The sequence below is a fragment of the Alligator mississippiensis genome, chromosome 5 (genome assembly GCF_030867095.1).
Source record: "Alligator mississippiensis isolate rAllMis1 chromosome 5, rAllMis1, whole genome shotgun sequence".
In the NCBI taxonomy this organism is placed as follows: Eukaryota; Metazoa; Chordata; order Crocodylia; family Alligatoridae; genus Alligator; species Alligator mississippiensis.
Window position 1 is genome coordinate 133,718,106 of NC_081828.1, and position 23,933 is coordinate 133,742,038.

At 44.9% G+C, this 23,933-nt stretch overlaps 1 protein-coding gene across 7 annotated transcripts in view; it reads right to left on the minus strand.

Moving 5' to 3' along the window:
• Window positions 1-23,933, minus strand: part of FBXL2 (F-box and leucine rich repeat protein 2) — a 140,948-nt gene that overhangs the window by 78,943 nt on the left and 38,072 nt on the right. For 4 of the 7 annotated variants that reach the window (XR_009462552.1, XM_059728749.1, XM_059728751.1 and 1 more), the window contains exons 1-2: window positions 16,264-16,307; window positions 2,083-2,144 (exon numbers count right to left, since the gene is read on the minus strand). Coding sequence is in view for 5 of the 7 variants with exons in the window: in XM_059728749.1 (XP_059584732.1) it covers window positions 2,083-2,144; window positions 16,264-16,293 (92 nt within the window). In the remaining 2 variants the exon portion in view is untranslated. Of the gene's footprint in view, window positions 1-2,082; window positions 2,145-16,263; window positions 16,308-18,594; window positions 18,718-23,933 lie in introns of those variants that run through there. The other 3 variants (XM_059728750.1, XM_019483484.1, XM_006269595.4) reach the window with 2 other exon arrangements.

The window sequence follows — 23,933 nt, forward strand, 5'->3', positions numbered from 1 at the left end:
TTTTCTTGCACATGTGGGAAAAAAGAAAGTGTTGTCAACATCAAATTGTTGTAAATAGAAATATAAATCCCGCTCTGCAATTTCAGAAAACTACCAAGATTGAATTTGATGACTCTTCTGAGCATTACTTAACAATTAGTTTTGCTACTGCAAGCAAAGTATTTCCACCGAGACCAGCTTACTCTTATTAATGAAAGGATGAACACTATACTTAACTGTGTAAAAATAATTAGGGTATTAATTATGATCAGTACAACAACGTGATGTCTCTAGTGGTTTAGTAATACTTCACGACAATACAAAAATTAACACCACAGATGTAAGTAGCATTCAGAAAACTCACCATTCAGAAGACCGAATAGCCTAAACCCATTTTCAAACTTTGAAATTATAGAATCTGCTATGTGCATTTCATACTTTCACCAACATTATATCATTTTTGGAAAGGATTACTGATTTCCTATAACAGCACTATTTCAATACTGTGAAACAGAAAGAATACAAACTGGGAGTGATAGATTGACTTTTGGGTTTGTTAGCCTATACACTGTTTGAGAATAAAGCCATTGCTTCATGGAAAAGAGGTGTAGGGAAAGAATTCTGAGGAGTGGGAAAAGCACTAAAAAGATACCTGGTACAGTGAAGGTATCATTTCATAATAAAGACTACATCTGGAGTACAGTAAGAAGGAAATGGGAAATAGTCATATGACTCCCAACTTAATATTGCCAGGTGTAAGTTATTTGCTAAAATAAAGACAGAATCATTTCTATTTTATCAAGCAGTCCATATATAGTGTTGAGCACAGCTATACAAAATGAAGTGGTTAGGAATTTGTTTTTCAAGGTCTTCACCATGCTTACTCTCAGAAAAGCCATTTTTACTCTTGGAGAAAAAGCCTGAATATCAGTACACTCGTGATTTCTCCTGGAGAGCAGCAACTCTCCCAGGAGAAACTGAATGTCTGTACAAGGCCACATAGTAGCATCCAAGCCCATTTGAGCTGGGCATAATATTTTGGATAATTCGTTTCAATGCAAGATAGCAAACAATCATCACAAACATTGTTCCACTTCATATTAAGCTGCAGGTAACAACCGCAGTTAATTCACATAAACCTTTAATGTATGAACAATTGTAAACTCAATTTTAGGGACACGATACAAAGAACAGTAATTCCACCAAAATACACGCAGACATTTTAGTTCATGGAGTGTGTTGTAATAAAAACTAAAACCAAGTATAATAGACTAGTTTATAAGCTGGTTCAATTTTAGACTAGTTTTGGTTTCAAACAACAGTGGAAATATCTCAAGATTGGAAGCTGTCATGCTGGACCGTTTAAATTTTGACAGAAATAAATTGTCACTGAGAAGAGAAGAGAGACATCCATCAGTTCTTTAGCCACATGATCACAGTTAACTCCTACACAAATGATCTAGAAACATTCCAGCAAGGAGGTAAAATCTGTGACCAACTAATTTACCGTGTTAACAAAATCTGTTTTTTTCTCTCTACTCCTCAGTATGCTTGTGCCCTACAGAGTAGTGAGACAAAATAGTTACAGATAGTATCTCTCAATGAAAGAACATTTTGAAAACTTTGATGTTTTTATTGAGTTTTTATTAAAAGATAACAGATAAGCTTTCATAACAAAAAGCACTACCGCAGGAGTTACATTAAAGGATAGTGTTCTAATATAGATTATGAAGATAACTTGGCAGGGAAGAGAGTTTTATTGAATCTTATATCATATACATCAAACAGCTTTCAGACATTCTTTTGCTGTTTTACCTGATAATAAGCAGAGAAAACCACCAATGTGAATGCTAGCATTTAGCAGTATACCCTCATTTCTAAACATTAAAATACATTAAGACTATAACTAGAAGTTGAGCTAGAAGTTAAAGAATTCTTAAATAAAATCAGGTAAATTCTATTTATTCTGAGCCATAGATTTAATAAAATATGAAGAGTGACTTCTATTTTTGTAAATCAAAATATTGTTTTTGTAAATCAAAATACGATCTGAATATGATGCTCAAATGTATAATTCTTTAAACATAAGATATCTAGATTTACCTTAACAGAAGTTCTTTGGGTAACTTTTTGTTAATAAGGGCTTCATCATTATTTGAGAAAACCTGAAAAGAGAAACAAAGTAAATTATTATTTAAGAAACCACAATTTATTAAGCCAAGAAGAAAAACAGTATTTTGAATACTTTCTTAACTTGTCTCAGTTTTAAGATTTTTTAACTCAACCAATCCTCCAAACTGAGATATCACCACTAGCATTTTATCTAGTACCTAATAACTTAATTTCAATATTCATCACATTTCTGACTCTTTACATTTGGTTCTTATACAATTTTAAGAATTAGCTGCATAATACTTATGGAGCAATTCTACAGCTTGTAAACAAGAAAACAAATCACAGTTCCAATTTAAATCTAATGCAGTATTTCAGGAGGTAGAAAGTCCAAAAGTAACAAGAATAGACTGTCACAAGCTTCCCACACCACAACAGGAAAAAAATGACATGTTTCCCTAATTATCATTTCACTGTATAATGTTTAAGCAAGCGTAAGATGTTCAGCCCAAATATGTGAAGTTACTTAAATCGATGATAGACTAGCCAGTTAATTTATTGCCAAGTCATATTAGAGTATGCAAGACAGTCCATAATTATACACTATAACAAGAAGCATCCCTAGGAGTGATATATACTAGCACAGAGATGCTTAACCTGAAGCCTGCAGAGGGAGCAGGTCTGTGAGGCTGGTCCGTGAGGCTCCTCTGAGTCCAGAAATTTGGCAGCAGGGAAGAAGTGGCAGCATTAACTGCCACTTCCCTGCTACCAGATTTGCAGACTGTGGGGAGTCCCAGGCATAGTCAGATCCAGGCACAAGGGAATCAGGCTAGCACACAGGGTCGTACCTACAGACTGACCTCATGCACTGATCCCACACCACTCATCCAGTTGGCAGGGCCAGGAGGTTGGATGCCACTGTACTAGCAGAACAGGAAACTCTATAATTACATCTATCTCAGTATTTCAGCGCTACCAGATTTCTTGAAGGGAGGATAAAAAACAAAAAGGTAACAAAGCAGGGAAGGATGCAGAAAATCACAAAAAGATGACAGAAAAGAAGCAACAGCAACATCACCTTGCACCTAATGATGCATGAACAGAAACTGTACATCACTGTCCATATCCATAGTTACTATAATAGAGTTAATCAATAGTCAGGGAGGAATACTAAAAACAACATCAACAAAGGTCTAGAGAGTACAAGTAAATGTTTTCTTTTCTGTCATTTCCTAAAAGGTTAGACAAATTAGTGAGCTGAAGGCAACAGTGGACTGGAGAGAGTAAAGTTCACCAGGCAGAGGCAGGTTGTTATGGATTGGATAGCTTTTAGTGCTGAAAAGCAATTTTCTGTAAATGAGGCTACCAGAGAGAGTCAGCAGAAGAAGTGGCAATAGTACGTTCATAATTTGGGAATACCTTAACTGCCACTAGTACTGGAAATACTAGAAGTAAGGACACTAGCTTCCTTCCAAGTCACCAGCTTGGCTGGCAGAAGTGTTTCTGCCAAAGTAACACCAGGTCCCCCAAACAACAGAACCGACTTTCAGCCAGCTAAACCCATACTGGGGATAGACATAGTGATTTTTTCACACCACTAGCTTACAATGATCTGTCAGCAAACCTCTAATGTAGACAAGTCCGACAGCACTGTCAGCCACTCCAATATTATTGCCTATGTGCATGCTATGCCCCTGCAGTAAATGAAATAACCTGGATCACATTATTCCTTGTGTATTCATTTAGATCGGGGTGTCAAACACCCAGCCCATGGAGCTATGCCATCTGGCCAATGGGGCTCCTCAAGAGCCTGCTGTTGAAATCCATGGTATGAATCCCCATTGTGGATGCATATGCGGGGGGGGAGGGGGGAGGAATGACTGACAGCTGTTGTTAACCCCCATGCCTCCTTGACATCACTTGCCTTTCTGCCGCCAGATTTGATCTGATCCCCACCGAGCTCCACAGTCCAAATCCAGTCCCGGAATTGAATAAATTTGACATCCTCGATTTAAAGAAACTACCCATGATTAAAGCCCAAGTAGAGTGGTTCTCAGCATTTTGGGAAGCAAGTCACTCCTTGGAAAAGGCCAGCTCTTGGCTTTCACTCATCCCTTGACTATGAGAAAATAATGGAGCAATTCCTTTGTTGCACAGAACTCAGAAAGACCACAAACAGAATGTTTTTGACACAATAGATTCCCACTTGCAATGTCTGAGTTTATTTCATGAACTGTGTGTAAGTATCTGCATGCCTAACAGTGTAAATATTGCATGGCACCCCATGGTATTCTTAAAAAGATCTCATTGTACCCTGGTTGAGAATCACTGCCCTCAGGAAGAGACAATCCCTGAGCAGGTCAGCTCCCCAAAAAGCAGTTCAAGAGAGTAATTAAACCAACCAAACATACAGGGAAACTGTCTCTTCTCAAAAATGACTGTAAGAAAACTTTGAAAAAGAAAACCATTATCTTTACTATAAAGGAAAGAATAACATCTTGAGTGTTTTACATCACAAACTATTTCCTGAGGACCATAGAGCTTCTGTTAATTGGTACTTGCTTTGAGCCTGATCAGTTGCTGATGCATTAAACAACAGTTTAGTATCATTTTGAATGACTTCAATAAATGGAGCAGTGCCTAAGCTGCAATAAAAGTGCTAAAGGAGAGAATGGATACATATCTGACAATGGCTTATAATGAAAACTAGAATTAAGATAACTGGTGCCTAACCCACAACAGCAGAGAACATGGGAAAGCTCATTAAAAATAAATTTGAACACATGGTAAAGCTGCTTGAATAATCACTAACAATAATAAACTTATGAATAACAAGACTGAATGGGGGAGGCAACCTATGACAGATGAGGAGGACAAGGCTGGAGTATTTAATGCCCTTTCTACCTCGGTCTTCACAGGCAAGGTCAGTTCCCAGACTACTGCACCTGGAAGCACAGTTTGGGGAGAAGGTGAGCAGACCTCAGTGGTGAAAAAACAGGTTAGGGACCATTTAGAAAAGCTGGACGTGTACAAGTCCATGGGACCACGTGCAATACATCTGAGGGTGCTCAGAGTGTTAGCTGATGTGATTATAAAGCTGCTGGTCATTATCTGAAAACTCATGGTCATTAGGGGAGGTCCTAGACAACTGGAAAAGGGCAAATATAGTGCCCATCTTTAAGAAAGGGAAAGAGGATCCAGGGAACTAAAGACCAGTCAGCCTCACCTCAGTTCCCAGAATAATCATGGAGCAGGTCCTCAGGGAATCCATTTCTAAGCACTTGGTAAATCCATGCTGAATGTGACCAGGAACAATCAGCATGGATTCATCAAGGGAAAGTCATGCCTGGCTCTGTGGATGCAGGGAAAGCAGTGGACATGATATACCTTGACTTTAACAAGGCTTCTGATAGAGTCTCCCAAAGCATTCTTGCAAGCAAGTTAAGGAAGTATAGGTTGGTTGGATGAATGGACTGTCAAGTGGACAGAAAGATGGCTGGATCGTCAGCCTCAATGGAGTGTGATCAATGGCTTGATGTTTAGTCAGCAGCCAGTATCAAGTGGAGTGCCCCAGGGGTCGGTCCTGGAGCCAGTCCTGTTCAATATATCCATTAACAATCTGGAAGATGGAATGGAGTGCACCCTCAACAAGTCTGCGGATGACACCAAGCTGGGGGAGTACTATATAGGTGGGAGGGTAGGGCTAGGATTTAGAATGACCTAGACGAATTGGAGGATTTGGCCAAAAGAAATCTCATTAGATTCAACAAAGTCAAGTGCAAAGTCCTGCACTTAGGATGGAAGAATCCCATGCACTGCTACAGGCTTGGGACCAACTGGCTAGCTAAGCAGCAGCCCTGCAGAAAAGGACCCAGGGGTTACAACGGGCAGTAAGATGGGTATGAGTCAACAGCGTGCCTTTGTTGCCAAAAAAGCTAACAGCATACATTAGCAGGATCGTTGCCAGATGATCGAGGGAAGTAATTATTCCCCTCTATTCTGCACTGGTATGGCCACACCTTGAGTACTGTGTCCAGTTTTGCACCCCCCACTAAAAAGGATGTGGATAAGTTGGAGAGCAAATGACAGAACAAGGAAGAAAGGTCTCAATTTGCAGCAAGGGAAGTTTTGTTTGGATATTAGGAAAAACTCTTTCACTAGGAGGGTGGTGAAGCACTGGAACGGGTTACTTAGAGAGGTGGTGGAATCTCCATCCTTGGAGGTTTTTAAGGCCCAGATCAACAAAGCCCTAACTGGAATGATCTAGCTGGGGATGGTCCTGCTTTGAGCTGGGGACTGGACTAGATGACCTCCTGAGGTCCCTTCCAGCCCTAATTTGCTATGATTTTAGAATTCTAAGGATCTCTTGCATGAACACTTCCTTGAAAAGTGGGACTTTTCAGTCAAGCTGCTGCAATGCCTTAGCCCCCACAGTTGCTTGCATATATTCCTCTTGTGCACTACCTCATGCTGGGTTCTGGCTTCTAATTTAATCCCTTCTGGAACAATACTGCAGATAAACAAGGGACACGGCCTCAGCAAAACAAGCTTTTTACCACCATGATTTTACCATTAAAAAGAACTAGAGAATTATAGATATTTGCAAAATAACCAAAGTCCTGTGACACATCTTTCTCTATCATGTTCTTATCTATTTCTGAGTGCCAGGTTAAATCAACAGGGCTCTAACTAGCAGCCTGTGGACTGCACCCAGCCCCTGAGGAATTCACTTATGGAAGATCAGGGTATCACTCCCCCACAGCATTCATTTACCGCCGTTAACAGGATTTCTGAGCTCTCCCTCCCACCTCCAGCTTGTAATTCCTGTCCCCACCCCTGGGGTTGGGACAACACAACCCAGGAGGCTCATGTAGCCTATGGCCAGGGATAAGGCATCAGGAGGCCTAGAGTGCTGTACAGCATAGCACTAAGAGGGAATGCCCACTGTGTGGTGCAGCACTTCAGGAAGGCCCACCATGCCAGGAGAGGGGGCAGGGGGCATGCGTCTTGTAGCACGCGGCCTGCAGCCATTCAAAAAATGGACAGTCCTGATATCAGCATTTCAGGCCAGGCAGAGTCCTTTCTGTCTTCTCTTGCTCTGACCCATTCTTCTTGCAGTGGCAATGGATGACCCTTCTTTATCAGAAAAGCATGCTATATTAAATATAATCACTCTCCTTTGGCCTCGTGAGCAAGATGAAAAGGAGCAGTATATCCACCACTAGCTAGTGTCAATGTAAAGAATCCATTGTTCCACAAAGCCCAACCAGAGTTGAGCCAAACCAAGGCAATAATCCTAAATTGCTCCATGATAGCTTTTCAGTCACAGTCCTCTAACTTAGCGTCAAATACCTTTATTTGACAGGATTTTTGTTTGTGGCCATGTTGGTCTAAGGACATAGGCAGGCAAGCTTCTTTGGGTAGATGTGATAGCTTTTATCAGACCAGCTGAGTAGTTGAAAAAAGTTATTTGCAAGCTTTCAGGCACAAGCACCCTTCTCCAGGCACAGGGAGTCTGTTATAAAAGAAGCTTGCCTTTCTTTGATAGGGAAGCTCCTCAAAACAAATCAAGCTAACCTTGCCTTGAACAAAGTACGTGCTCAGTGTGTAACACAAAACAGTGAAGGAATCCAATTGACTCAGACATATCCTACTCTGCAATTTTATGCATATTGGAATTTAGCAAGCACAGATTAAGGAACTACAATAGTCAAAGGCAGTAGAACGAAAGGCATAGATAAAGTAGAAACCACCAGAAGACTAAACATTCAACCTCATGTGACATTACTTGGGCATGTTTAAAAGATTCAGGGTTTTTCTCCTTAAAGGGGAAAATCTATGATTTCTCTCTTTAAAGGAGAAAATCCGCATTATAACGAGGGGATACACTCTTTTATCCAATTTATCTCATGTATTTAACACTCTTTGTGCCTAATCAGTTTGCACACAATCACTTTTATTAATGGCTAACTGTACTTGTCTCATATTTGGTATACAAATGTTACTAAAGCACTGTTCTGAGCATGGAGCAGGACAGCGCATATTTAGTTCAGGTATATAACTCCATACAGTCAAGAAGAAAATCCTTCCCACAGGGAGTTTTTTTGAACACACAAAAGATCTAACAACAACCATACAGAGCACACATGAGGGGATAGAAGTATGCTCCTCAAGCATATTTTTGTTTGCAGAAATCGATGCAATTCATTTCTGGGGTGATTCAGCAGTCAGCAGTGGCAGTGGTCCCTTGATATGCGGATGCATCTTTCAATAGATCAGGAAATCATCAGTGCATCCACATATGACTGAAGAGGCCAATCCAAGATCTGTATGTTTGACTGCAGATATGGTAAACAGTTCCAGGAGTAAAAAGTAGATCTTGGTGATGCCAGGTAACAGCTCCTCTCCTTTGTCTCTCTCATTTATCCACCTCAGGAAATTAACTGAAAACCTGTTTTTTTTTTTCTTTTAAAGGTGTTATGATGAATTACTATCGCCAACTGACTTGTAAGAAGTTACACTCATGTAGTATTGCTGATCCCAGAGCAGAATTCAGAACGTAATCTGAGCTCCCTGGCAGATGTTAAAGATCTGACATGGCAGGATGCATGATTTTAAAGATCTGGAATAAAATTCCTCAAATCTCATCATATATTCAAAACTTTAAAGTAAGGGTCAGCAACGTTTTTGGGCAGAGTGCCAAAAACACCTGCAACCTTGACTTGTAAGCTGTTAGCGTGCCAGGGGCAGACACTGGGGGAGATGTGAGGGGCCTGAACCTTGTCTGGCAGTGCAGCCCCAGCCCCTTCCCTGATGCACAAGTGCCAAGCAAAATGCCTTTGCATGCCATGCTCTGGCATGCGTGCCGGGGGTTGCCTACTCCCGCTTTAAAGGCTTGATGGGCAGTACAGCACTGAGGAACTGGTCCCCAGTGTCAGGCTACCCAGTGCAACTTTAAACTTGCCAGTGCCCAGGAAGCCTGGCATCAAAAGTCCCTGGCATACATTGCATTTATGCTGCAATTAATGTGTTAATCATGCCAAAAATTGCAAGGGTGCTAAGGTGTACACCCAATTTAAGGTGCCATTAAATAGTAAACCGACTATAAAAATATTCCACATTTGATATAGAATATTTTAAAGGTGGGACTATATGTCATCTTAATTGAACATGTGGCATCTCCACACATCAGGACTGACAGGGCAGATATCCAACAATCAGGCAGTTGTCAGAATCAGCCCTTGACAGCCCCAGGCCTCCAACACACAGTGCCAACCGTCTTGCCAGTACCAGCCTGGGGCAGCCCTGAGACTCAGAGACTCCAACTGGGCCTGGGTCCTCCCTACAGGCTCTTGGCAAGGCAGGCTAGGGGGACTCTCCCACCAAGAACTTTAAACTCCTAGACTCAAACTCCTCCGTGTTGGGTAGCCCCAGGTCATGAGAGACTGCAAGCACCTAGCTTTTAACTTACAAGTGCAACAAGAGCCCAGGACCATCCTGCATTGGGAAGTAGAAAGGATGCAATGTGGATCCAGTCCCTGATCCCAAAAAATCAATCCTCCTGCCATAGATGTGTGACCACCGATCAGATCCCATATTGCCATTAAATGGGCATGAGCTAGGGACCAGAGAGTGGCCTTCTTTGTACCAAGCTCCCCACACACTGGGAAATGTAAACGGGCTGTTGTGCAGTCCAACACTGGAGAGAGTATCTCCCAAGCCTGGCTCACCAAACACCCTTTATAACATGCCACACGTTCCAATTAAAGCATAATACAGCCACAAAGATGTGGAACATTAGATGCAAAACATATCTCTGGTTAGTTTGCCATTTTTATTACATTATAAACTGGTTGAACATATGATATGTTACAATTTATCATGCAAGTAACATGTTAATTTAAATCTTTATAAAATATATATAAATATTTTATAAAATATATTTTATAATCCTGTACCCTGCCATGCCAGATCTTTAACATCTGCCAGGGTGTTGAACAAACCTTTGGGTGCCTGCCACTTTAAGGGCAGAGGCGAGCAGCTACAAGATGCCTGATGAGGGCAGCCATTTTGAACACAGGACATATAAAGGCTGCAGTTTGCTGCTGCCAGAGGAGGCAGAAACATTGCCTAGATGAGTTGCAGCAGAAACAACCTTGGAGGTAAGAGCAGCTTATGGGGATGGTTTGTAGGCGTAACCTAAAACTGCATCCTGACATGGAAGGGTGGCCTGGTGGGGCACCTGGTGATGTGGGAGTCCCCAGGAAATGTCAGGCCAGTTACCTCCCTGATGAAAGGTAAGGAGGGCCTTAACCCCAGCCCCCACCTTCAGGTGGGCTTTGGAGGCAGCTGGGGAAGTAGTGGGGCCAGGCAGGTCCACATGTAAGCGCCTGAGCCCAGCAGGGATATGAGGTCCCAGAGACCCCAGAGGGGGTAATATAGAGAGCACTGGGAGCCCCCTGCACTGAGTAGGGCTGAAGCGCTAGTAGGCCTGAAAGGCTGTGCATGTGAGGGGGCTGAGTAGGCCGCAAGGACAGTCCAAGGGGCATGCTGACTAGGGTTGAATGAGAGTAAACTTGAAGGACAGCACAAGGGCCAGCCCCGTGAGAAGTTGTGCCCGATGAGAGGCTTGGGGCAGAATTAGCCTAGGGTTTGGCATAAGGCCGACCCACATAGAGTAGGGGAACTTGCAGAAACCGAAGGTTGTGTGTGGCAAGGCCAGCATGAGAAGAGCGAAGCCTGATGGTCCAAGAGGGGCCATTCAGGGAGAAGCAGGGTAGTGGAGTGTAGCTCGGTAATGTGCAGTATGCCAGAGGCCCCGGTGAGAGAGGCGTGGAGTGGAAGAGGCCTTCTGTGAGTGGAGGTGGGGTGCATGTGCATACATGGCCCAGCTTTGGACTCAGTTTGCTCCGGTCTCAGACTGGGAGTAATATTAATCTGGATGCCACCTGCAAGGCATGAGCTGCAGTGTAGGGAAGGTCGGAGCCGTGGATAGCACTCCCTGGCATTGGGGCAGTAATGGGCAGTCTCCCGCATGTACCATTCGTATATGGGAACAACAAAGCCATGGTAGTCATGGATTGGGCAGATTGCCCAATAGAGACAGGTGGGTAGGCCGACGCATGACCCAGCCCCAGGAGTTCCCACCTGTCACAATATACAAAATTCACAGTGGGGAATAGCAGCTGCCAGGGGTCTAGTAATTTTATAAACACGTATATTCATGTGAGGGGTCTTCCCTCAGTCACCTTCATGTCTCCCAATAATATATGAAATGTAAAGGTCAAACTTGTTCAAAAATGTTAATTCTTACTCCAGGTTTGGGGTTCAAGTGGACAGCACTGAACTGTGAAAGCCACTGACATTTTCACAGCCAGCAGAATATAATTAATTAGCTTTTAATTAGATAGAGGCTTGCAAACTAAAACTTACATTTTCTAAAAAAAACATTCCAAAGAGACCTGTAATTGATTTTAAAATGGCAGTTTTAGCACAGAATTCACATTCCTTAAATAAAAATAAATATGACCAATTTTTATCCATATAGTTTTCTAATATACACCCTTCAAAACAGATGCACAAAGGACATAAATAGCTTATGTACACCAGCAACACAACTGTATTTTGCAGTTCTTCATATCAGGGGCGTCTGACTCATCCAGCCCTACAGACTGACTGGGGGTTGTTGGGCTAGTCTGTAGGCTGGACTAGGACTGCCCCCTGCACAGTGCCTGTGGTGCTGGGGTCCTCCTGCACACCACACACAGTACATGCCAGCCCTTGGGTTTGCTGTGTATACAGTACATTAGGCTGGCAGGGGGAGCGTGCTGTAGGGAGCACTGAAGGTCTGTTTGGGGTGCCACATGCAGCCCAGATCCTCTACACTGCATGCAGTACTGGGTCTAGCCCACTCCAGAGATAGCATGTGCCCCATGTAAGCCCTGAGCACACAGGAAGCCCCATGACAGTGCTTGCTGTATGTGGTCTGCGGAGCTAGACTGGCTGCACACACTGTATGCAGCTCAGGGAGTTGGTCTGGCATACACACTGTATGTCGTACCTCATGAGACTGGCTTTGTATGTTGGCTCTGGCATGGCCTGATCAAGACCAACCCCAAAGCCAATGAAAAGGGCCAGTCCATCAGGGTGCCACATGTAGTGCACGGGCCAGACCAACCCTCTGTGCTATGTACCTGGTATGCAGTGCCAGGTCCAGCCACTGCATATGGGGGTCAGTCCAGAGATGTATAGGCCAGATCATACAGCTGCACAGGCCAGATCCAGCCTATGGGCCATATGTTTGATTCCCCTACTTTAAATCAACAGTGGGTACATCTATATGAGATGCTATACTGAGAAGCAGCATAGCTTACTGCACAGTAAGCATATGCACATGTAGATGCACATGCTTACGGTGTAGTAAACCTCACTAATTGCAAGTAAATTTGCTACCTGCAAATGCAAGTAGCAAATTTACTTGCTATTACAAGCTGAGCAGTAGCACTTGTGTAGATGCCTGACGGAACAAATCTGCAGCTCTGTCCAAATCCCCTGCTCCAGTCAGGGAGCCAGGGCTGGGAGCTCCCTCCTGCCAGGGCAGGGGTATATTGTCCCTGCCCCGGCAGCAGGCAGCCCCCCCACCGCAGGCTCAGGGAGCAATATATTCCAGCCCTGGCCAAAAGACAATTGTCTCCTGGCCCAATGCTCCCTGCCAACCCCTGGACTAGCACCCAGGGGGAGCCTAGAGCTCCCCCTGGTGGTGGCAGGGGCCCACTGCAGGGCCCCAGAAACCAAGAGCAGCTTACTGCCACTAGCAGCAAATCTGCTCCCACTTCCCTACATGTAGATGCCTGCCTGGGAGCGTTTACTCACAAGCACTTTACTAGCAAGTAAAGTGCTCCTGGATCTAATGCATATGTAGACACACCCAGTGTCCATTAATTCATTTTTCCCCCTATTAAATCAAAGGAGGAATTTGTTAATTTCTGACTCATCTTTCGATATTTTAAATTATGAGATTTCTAAATCATGCCTCAACTTTTATTCCGTTAATAAAGGTTGTATGAAAAAAACAAAAAAAAATCCTTTGATTTTCCATCTTATGAAATTTAGTTTGATTTTTAGTAATACCAATTTAAAAGATGTGAAGGTTGTTAAAGATCATCAAGAAGCATCACTTCAGCAGGTGATCAATTCTGATGATAAATTGCAATCCCTGCTTGATTATGGCTATAAAACCCAATTCCTACCTTTGTTCATAAAGTTCCATTAAAAAGTTGACTTCTTCCTTTCATCAATAATGATTTTAGTCTATTTAATCCAGATCTTTATATTCTTGTTCTGATTTTTTTTTTCCTATGTGCACAATTACATGTTCTGTTGAAATAACCTGTTCCAGAAAGAATGTAGAGTAGGATACAAGATGCAGTCTAGCTTAGCCAGTTGAAGGGGGGGAAAAAGGTACAGGTCAGTCGCATCTTACGCAGGGGTTACGTTCTGAAGTCCTCGCATAAGGCAAAAATTGTGTACAGTCAAATCGCGATTACAGTGCCAGCAATTTGACTGGCAGTGACTGCCTCTGCCTCCAAAACCTCCCGCTGCCGCTGCAGAGCCGTGCTTAGAGCTGTGCAGCCGGCAGCAGCAGCGCAGCATGGAGTGGTGGTGGGGATGGCTGTGTGCCGCCCTGCCACCACCATGATGCCACTGCCACCCAGCGGCCGGCCACACAGCTCTGGGCACGGCTCCATGGCGGTGGCGGGAGGTTTTGGAGGCAGAGGCAGTCACTGCTGGCAGCGTGGTGGTGGCTGGGCCTCCAGGTAAGCAGCAGCGCCACGTGCAGACTCAAGCCCTGCCCCCCTCCCACCCCGTGTATAGTTGAATTTGCGCAAGTTAAATGCGCATATGATGCAACTGACTTGTATATCACATTTTGTTATGCAAAAATTTATACACTGAAACCTGGGCTCCAAAGATGACAACAAGAATGGTCAAGAGTATATCCAAGAAACTTTGTAAGTGTAAGCACAAGATGTACACTTGCTACAAGAGATGCACCAATACATCAATCCAATATCGGATCGGCACCAAATTAAAGAAAATCGACTGTATGGGACATTGGCTTTTTTTGCCTGATGTGGATGATAATTTGGCCAATTTTTAAATGCTTTGTGCATGTGCACAGCTGCAGCACAGCACTTGGGTGGGAAGGAGCACAGCCCGGCAGCTTGGCGATCTGTGTACAGCTAGTAAGTCTCTTGTGGTGGAAGGAGAAGGGGGAGGAATGGGGGTGGGAGCAGATCGAGGCCCCTACAGTGAGAGAGGGAGTGGGACTGGTGCACGTGCTGCCCAGCCGAGGTGGGGCGAGGCACAGGATGGAGCCATGGCTCATCTGGGGGCCACGGGTGAGGGCAGCTCCCACTGCTGCACACACCCCAGGAGGGCACGAAGGGCACGTGCCCCCAGATCTGCGTGGGGTGGGCTGCCACTGCACGCAGGGCCTAGGGCTGCACCAGGCTCCTCCTGGCAGAGAGGTTGGACCAGGCTGGGCTTGGGGCAGGCGGCAGTGCTGGGAAAGGAAGGTTAGTGGGGGCTATGGCAAATTTTGGGATGGCCGCAGCTCCCCGTCCCAGCATTGCCACTGCCCACCCTGAGCCCAGCCCAGCCCCACCCTGCCTTTGCCCCATGTACAGATCCAGGGACACACCCGTGCCCTACCAGTGTGTGCACAGCAGCAGAAGCCACCCTCCCAGCACCCCCCTTCCTCGGATGAGCCACAGCTGGGCAGCCTCTACCCCCACTCCTTCCCCCACTGCAGGGGCCTCAATCTGTGCCCCACCCCCCTCCCGCCACATCCCTTCCTTTCCCCTCCCCTTCCACCACAACAGACTTACCAGCCGACACTGCTCTTCAAAGCTGCTGGGCTGTGTATTGGAAATCGGATCAGTATTGGCTGATATGCCTCCTTTAAAAACTGGCTATCGGTATTGGCCCCAGAAATCTATTGATGCAAGTAAGGGTGCACCAATCTGAAAGGCAATCTCCCCTGGAGTGCTAGTCACACAGACTGTATATTCAAATTATCAAGAATAAAACTGCCTTATCATAAAAATGTCCAGTTGGCTAAAATCATGCTGCTTGCACATGCTCAGATTCATTTCAAGGTACAATACAATATGGGAAAAAGGGTCAGAGAACAGGCTTTGTTTTTTTGCAAGCTATCAGTATCAATCTGTAGAACATGGAACTATTCTGAAACATCACTAGCAGGAAGTTTGTGGACCTGAAGACTACATACTGATCTCACCAAGAGTATCAACATATTATAAATCAGTGGTTTTCAATCTTCCTAAAGTCACTGAACCCCTTCATATCACTTTTGTCATAGAACCCCTCTCTGCAGGCCACAGGAGCTGATGCAGGGTCAGACAACCCAGCCCAGCAATGACAGCACACAGCCTTCTGGCCATGATTACCCTCAATCTCTCTGCAGAACCCCTGATGATCTGCTGCAGACACCCTAGGGTTCCACAGAACACAGCCTGAAAACCACTGCTATAAATATCAAATACTGCTTTACCTGTATTGATACCCTGATACATGGGGAAAAAGGAAACACAAAATAAAATAGATAATGTGACTTTCTTTGAAATAAACCCATTTTATTGTTAACTCTGGAATAAAAGAATGGTGGTTCAAACTGGCATAAGTGTTCAGTAAGGAAAAAAAAGTAATTATTTGGCATGATGCTCAACTAACCACTAAAATGCATCATAACAAGGTATTATGGAAGACAGAATTTCAGCATAATTCAATAAGTGATGTATATAAATAAGAAAAATATGCAGCACTATAAGAATACATGTGGAGAGGTATATGGTACTGACCACTGTAGAGGATGGAGCGCTAGAAGAGATGGATAACTGACTTACTACTACAAAGGAAATAAAACGATCATCAGAAATGTTATTTTGTTAGAGTGCAAAAGAAAGAAATAATGGAATCTAAGGGACATGAAGTATCCTATAAACACCCATTGCAGAGAATGAAGATAAACTGAGTAGCTGATTGCCCGAGAACCGTTATTAGAAAAATCTCATTAAGTAGAGAAACCCATCTTTGTCAGTATATCACCATGCATTAAATCTATTATACCTACTTCTACATTATACTGACCTCCTGTCCTTCCTGCAGTGCGCTCCCCATGCCAGCTTTATCATATCTAAAGAATGAACATAACTAAGGACAACATACACATCTAGTTAACAGAACTATCAAGAGAATCTGGTTGCTCCAACTTACAGTTGAGAAAACAGCTGGAAAACTGCTATGGCAGTTTCACTCTAGTCAGAATTGCTACAATTCAGAATTAATGTGGTTCTTCTAAACCAAGCTAATAGTTGCTATTGGTCACATCTACACATTGCTGAATGGTGATGTTACTGCTCAGTAACTGCCAGTACTGCATCATATGTGTGGTTATTTTTAGCAGCTGCTTCACCACAGCAGCGCACTATAACAGGGGAGCACACCGCTATGGCAAAGTAGCTGCTGGTCACATGTAGACACCTGTAGATGCTATGGTGATTCAGCATCACATATAGACACACCTATATACCAGTAGCTCCATCCTTCTTTTAAAGAAGTTTCCACATTTAATGACCCTATACTATATAAGACTAACTGTAAAGGTATCTTTGTAACCCCAAATTATTTTTCCTAGGAGAATTATACTACTTCCTTTGCTTGTTGTGATAGAGCAATTACATTCACTACATTAAAATAGGGTGCTACCTAGTCAAAAAATTTTTCATCTTTATGGCTCACTCAATTTTAAACTATGTATATTTGAAAGAATGGAAGGAACCAACAACCTTAGCTGTTATAAACTTAATAAGGAGAATGCCTCAAGTTCAAAAGTTCACTGTGAACACTAGTAGATAAAATATATCTTCCTTTCTTGATATTATAAAAATGGGGAAGGAAGTGGGGAAGCAAGTCAGTTCTATTAGGTTTCAATCAGTAGCTTTGTAATCAGCACAGCAGATTTCTAGCGTTTACCAGATTTCACCTGTGAACTGATATTGTCTGTCCACTTTTCTTTGCAAATTGCACACTGGATGGAATGAGAACGCAAAAAATAGTCTGATGAGGGAAATCCCTCACCATGGTCTTCAAATAAGTGTCTGTAACAGGAACACAGGGCATTCATGTATCCCATCAAGTTTATTTATAAAATGTTAGCATTTTATTTTCAGGGTCTTTTAGTTCTTCGTTAGTGCAGAACATAGGCTGTATTTACAATATTGTTTTTGGAGCTATTCTACCAATGTAGTTCCACAAATACAAGCGATGACAAAAACACTAACTGTAGAGACAGCAAGTTGGATTAGTGCCATCAGTTCATCTAATGCTGCTCTCAGTAAAACTACATAAAACAATGGTAAAAAGAAAAGGCAGCAAGCAGCGTAGAGTTGCACATTACTGACTAAATCAGAGGTGCATAAGCTTCCATAAGAAACAGCTTACTTCATCAGGACACGTGATTCCTGCTTGGTGCTGGTGCTTAGAGATTTCCAAAGCTAGGAAACCTTTTTCTCCAAACCCAACATGCTGGTAATGTTATAGAGCAGTGGTTCTCAACCTTTTTCATACTAGGACCCATTTGTCAACATCGATGGACAGTCCCACCCCAGTGCTCCTCACTCCCGACTCCGTCCCCAGGCCTCAGCACCCCAATGTGTGGGGTGGGTGTGTGGGGCAGGGGGGGCCCAAGCAGCCCCTCACAGGCTGAGACTCTGCCAGCCTACAAGGGAAATGCCACAGTTTCCCATGTTTTTCTCCTTTAAATGAGAATCCATTTTTAAAGTGTGGTGATCCATTTAAGTTTGTTCACGACCCTTTCATATACTCTTGGGACTTTTGGGTTGTGACCCATGGGTTGGTGAACACCCTTATAGAGGACCTGGCTCTACAAGGGAGAGAAATCTGCCCCGGTCTAGCCCCAACTGATTTTAATTTGTCTTGTGTTTCTGTGGGAGGGAGACACATGTGGAGCCCATGGACCCAAGGCAGCAAGGGGGAGGCAAAAGCGCACCTGAAGGCATCAGAGACTGGAGAGAAAGACACCCGCCACCCCCTTTTTCCTCCTCCCAGACAGCTCACGGGCAGTACGCTCAGCATCCCCCCCCCCACCCTTTGTAAACACCCGCACCCCTTAACCCCTGCAGGCACCCACCCCATGCACTTCACGCCCAATACCCATTCGCCACATGAAGCCCCCTCCTCCCTCAGCAGCAGCAGCAGCCGCCTCCTGCCTGCCCCTCCCCCCGCGGGGCCGAAGCGACGCCCCTGAGGAGGCAAACCCCGCGCCGCCTCCCCCCTCCCGCGCGCCGCAGCAGCACCAACCGCCGCGTGCCCACCCGGCTGGGCCCGGGGGGGGGGGAGCGGGGAACGGCCCGGCCCCTGGGGGAACGGGCGGGGCGGGGCGGGGCGCGGCGCACTCACCATGGCAAACGCGCTGCGGCGAGGCCGGTTGTCCTGGTGACGCCGAGCCCCGAGCCACCGCCAGGTGCCGCGTCTGCGCGCGCAGCCAGCGCCGAGCCGGAGGGGGCGGGTCGAGTGAGGTGGGGGATCACGTGATCGCCAACGCCCTGCGGCTTCGGGCGGCCTCACGTGACCCGAAGAAGGGGAGGGGGCGGGGTCCGGAATTGAGAGGGTCGTGGGGAGGTGGGTAGAACCATGGCGGGGTTGTGGGGGGAAGGGGATGTCTCCGAGGTGAACAAATATTTTCTCCTTGTCAGAGTGGCCCCAGCCAGGGCAGTCCACTGCCCCCCCCCCTTGTCACCTCTGTGCAGCCACTGCCGCCTCCTGCACATGGGTGGGGGGCATTTAGAGAGCAGCCTCTGCCTGTCCTCGACGGGTGGAAAACCTCAGCAGGCTGAACTGCCTCATCTCATGCATGCTTCCTCAGCCTGACCAAGGGTGTTTGTGCCCCCCAATTTTTTTTCCATCTATTTTAGTTGGTTTAATAAAAGCAATCAGATTTACCCCAAAAGCCTTGTCATCTAATGGAGACATTTAGTTGAGCCTCCATAAGGCCTTGATAAACAGTCACGTGAGGTCTCTGGTTGAGGTGCCTACTCTTTCACAAGTCAAAGAAAAGCTTGCACTGCATACAGCTCTCCTGTTTCCATAGGTAGCAGGTTTAACTGTCTCCGAACACCTTAGTAAAAATAAATACTTTTAAGAAGCCTAAAATGTCCAATTATAACAAGGCCTGGCTGAGAAGCAGGCATTCCATCTGCAAAAAAATAAAAATGTATTGAGGTTTAGATATTGCAGCTGTCAAAAAGTTCCCAACCGGCTCTAAATATAGCATCCTTTCCATACAGCTCAGATTTTTAGACAGCCTGCTGTGCCTTTTGTGTTGCAGGTATTATGAGAAACAGATAGGCCATTAGAAAAAGAAAAAAAAAAGTCTATACTGTTAGAGTTAATAGACTGACTTTTTAGCTCTGAGTTGATATGAAAATAAAACTGTTAGGGAAAAAATGCCCTTAATCGGGAGGTTGTCGACATGTAAAAGGGCAGTTAGAACTAGAGGGTTGGCAAAGAGATGGGGAGAGTCGTGTGTGTGTGTGTGTGTGTGTGTGTGTGCGCGCGCGCGCGCGCATGCGATGAAGATAACTTGCCTATCAGGCAACTTCAGCTGGAGGCTTCTTGCTTCTCAGACGCTCTGGACCCCTCCTAAAGCAATGCGCCAGGATGCCAGCTGTATTGAGCTAACTGCACAGCAGCTCCCACTGCAAAAAGTAGACTCAAATTACAGCCAGCTGGCCACTCTTCTGCTGGAGAGGCAGGAAACTCTCCTAATTCGTGTAGTCAACCTTTCATCCATTGGCCTGACTGATCACTCCAACACCCAGCTTTCATGCAGGGACAGGGTGGAATTCCCCGTTCGCATCCAGCTTTCAAACCCAGCAGGCTGAAGTTTCTGCAGGGCAAAGACTACTGAGGGGATCCTACTCTGCATCAGTTTCTTGGTGGGGTGTGAAGAGAAGTTTTGATTTTGGAACTCTCCCTGACTGCAAGTTTCACAGTTGACCTGAATCAATCAGCCCTTTTAGGACAGGTTTCTTCAGGTGAAAGGAGCTCCAACAGGGTGACATGGACCTTTTTGAGTTTGTTTCCATAGCTCACATTGTAAAGCTTGGTGCAGAGTAGAAAGCAGAGCCAGCCAGCTGTGTGCCAAATGAAAATACACCATACAGCCATAGTGTGTACAAGACACCACTAAGTAAATCAATAATGTTAGCATTGTCAGCAAGTATTACAGTATTCACCATTCTGACTGAAAGCAGCTAGGGGAGGATGTTTTGTTTCTTCAGCATTTTCTTATGTTGCAGTTCAAGTAATGATTGCTCATCTGAAACAAAGATTGTATGTGTAATTTAATCATTCTTGGCCCACTGCTTCCCAAAATTTATACACCACAGATTGGAAAGCCCCTGGTAAATAGCCCTGAGAAGTGTCAACTGCTACAGTCAACTTCTCAGTGAAGGGAAGTCAGACACCCACGACCATTTGGATGTCATCATAACTTACTTACAGGAGAAACAAAAAAGTAAGGACAGAAATATTTCTGCATAAATTTACTGAGTGACATCTCATAGCACGAAAAGTGCACAAGAATATTGTGGGGAATATTAAGAGTTTATCTTCACTTAGGCACGGAAGGTTACATTAACTTTAATCTATCCCCCGAGCATCACACATTTGGGTTCTTCTCGAACCTCGCCATGGCTTCTTGGGGTGCACGGCCAGGCTATTGGCAACGACCTTGGGTCAGTTCCCCCAGGGGTCTCATCTGCCACGTCTTTGATGATAAGTAGTTTCCTATCCTTCTGGTCCTGCCTCCCCTGGTACTTTCCCTCGGTTGTCCTCATGACATTTCTTCTCAGGGCTCCACCTCCCCTACACCCTACCTAACGCCAACCGTGATGTTGTCCGTCAGGGCCAATGTTCTGGCCCTCCCTGGCACTTGGTCCCGTAGGGTCTGAGGTCATTGGCTACTGGTGGAATTTGTACTGATCGTCCCCTGTAGCCCCTCTTTGCTCCCAGCTTATGCGGTGTCTGATTCTGCCCGGCCTTCAACCGGGCTTGCTGCGTTGTTTCCTCCCTGGGTCCAGTATCTGCCGTCTGTCATCCAAGTCAGGGTTCCATCCCCGTTGCCTCTGCCAGTGTCCCAGTTGCTGCTGCTGCCGACCTCCAATGACACCAGTCCCATGAATAACTCCTTGGGCCCTCTTTGGCCCAGTGTCCCCATCATGCTCCCCTTTTGCGGAAGCCACCATGTCCCCTCACCAGGATCGCCTGGGCATTCTGACTCTTCTGAGCTGGTTAAGGACACTGCTTCCGGTCCCCCCAGCTTCCTTCCTGCTGGGCCCTTTATCTTAGTGCCAGGTATCCGCCCAGCCAGTCACCCCCAGCACGCTTTTATAAAGCGTGCTTAGGCAGACGCGGGAGCTGTTCCTGGCTCTCCCCAGCTCCACTGCAGGTTTTCCCTTTGATCTCTGCCCGCGGCGACTCCAGCTGCCGCAGTTTCACTTTTGCTGCGATCGGCTGCTGGTGTGGCATCCCGCTGCCTTTTCTCCACAGTCAAGGTTAGGTCAAACTTAGTGAAAACAGGCTAGACAGACACCACTCACTTTGCCTACTTCAGACAAGCCAATAAGGGCTTTCTAGATGTTAATGGCCAATTATGCTTATCTTAGGAATTCCATCTGGGACTTCATCTTCACATTAACTCCCTGGTTCAGTAGTGTATGGCACATTATGAAGACCTGTGTGGATGTGGGGCTGTTCTAAAATGGTGAAGCACTCTTGTATTCCCTGACACACCTAGCAGGAGTTTGTTGGGATTACATTTATATAGTAATATGAAAAATATTTTTATTTAAAATAAAATATAAATAATTTAACCATGTAACATAGTATTGCATAACATAGTAACCAGCTAACATAGTACATTCAAGATAATCATTCACTCAAATCATAATGGGGCAGCAAAGTTTGATAAATATTTTCTGTATTCTAGACCTTTACAATGATAGTCCCATTAAGCAAGTGCAGAAAACAGTAGAAATACTATAGCTTGACTAATACCAAGCTTCACATATTTCAAATACTTTGATACTTTCGTAATTGAATTCAAAGCCATGTTTTATTAGCCATGCAATTTTGACAGTAGATTACAACTCAAATCAGAAATTCAACTATAAACACTTAAATAATATATGTTGAGACGTTTGTTGCAATTACCATCAGAAATAATGTTTTTGAAAATGAGTCTGGTTAAAAATTGGAAGTTTGTATTATGTGACAACCAAAGACAACACATCTGTTTAATTGCTGGTACATTTTCTCTCTGCAATGCACAAATATAGACCAACTTTCCAAGCAGTACAGACTTATGCTAGCTATTTAACCACATACTGCATGCCCCAATAGCCCAATATATTTGGATTAGAGCTATTTTTAAAACACTAAATCAAAATTAGAATGTAAAATTACTAAAATAAGATTTCTGCAGTTGCAAAAAAGTTGCATTCACTAGTAATAATTGCATTCACCAATAATAGTGGTATTTTTATTACTTGTCTTAATCTTCTGCCCAGATTAAAATAGATTTTTATAAAGTTTACAATGTGTATATTACTCTAAATTAGTTTGCATTTGTAACTAATTAGTAAACCTGATAATAATAGAATCTATCAAGATGACAGTATCAACAATGACTTATGATATCCTTTACATGGTGTCAAAAAGCCCTGTGTTTCTCCTTTTCAGTTTCCATCTGGACACATGACTAAGACATGGCTCCTAACTTCCTAAAACTATTCTCTGAAGATCTCTGATTGACCTTCAGGATATCTTTTTCTGAATATACTCAATTTAAAGAAGCTCAAATCTATCTAGGAGTATAGTCACATGCTTATTTGCAATGGTTGCAAATCATTCAAATGTTGCAGAAGCTGGCGGTGGATTTGGCAGCGGCTAATCTCAGGGGGGGGGGCATGTGGCCCCCCCTATGCATCACCTATGGTCTGGCTCCACAAGGAGAAGACCTCCTAAGGGAGATGGCTGCAGGAGACAGACTGGCTGGCACCCAAGCTGTTCCAGAGAGCTGCAGGGAGACAGCAAAGGGGACTTGTGGCCTGTGGCGAGGCAATGACCCAGAGCAGGGTGGATTTCAGTTGTGAAACAGGTCACTTGCATTTCTGTTGAGATTAAGCTCAAAACCTGAAGACTGGATTGTGGCTACCAGAGAGGCGAGGAGGCCATGGAGGGGTGGCTTGTTGGGGTGTTCAGTGACAGGCAGCCTAGGCTGGGGTCATGGACCCAGGGGGCTGTGGGCTGGTGCAGGCCAAGGCTAGGAGAGCTAAGGCCAATGGAAGCAGTCTGACCTGGGGTTAGGGGCCCAGACGGCAGAAGCCTGGTGCAGAAAAAGCAGCTCAGCCTAGGGCCAGGGACCAAGTGTGGGGCTGGAGCCCAAAGGCACAGAAGTTAAGCTAGGGCCATGGTCTAGGGAAGAGAGAGGGGCTTTCCAGGGGTCCAGTAGGCTAACTTAAGCTTTTGATGGGCCAGGCCAGAGGCCCAGTGGACCACTCAGAGTAATATTTGGAAGGCATGGGAATGGCTGTAGTGGAGGATGAAGGCCACGAACACAGCCCATAAGGCGACTGGTGCTCTGAGGCACTAATAGAGCCAGGAGGTCCACAATTTAGTGCCCAAGGGGCAAGGCTGAGATGGACTGGGCTCACTCCAGGACCCTGGGTTGGCCA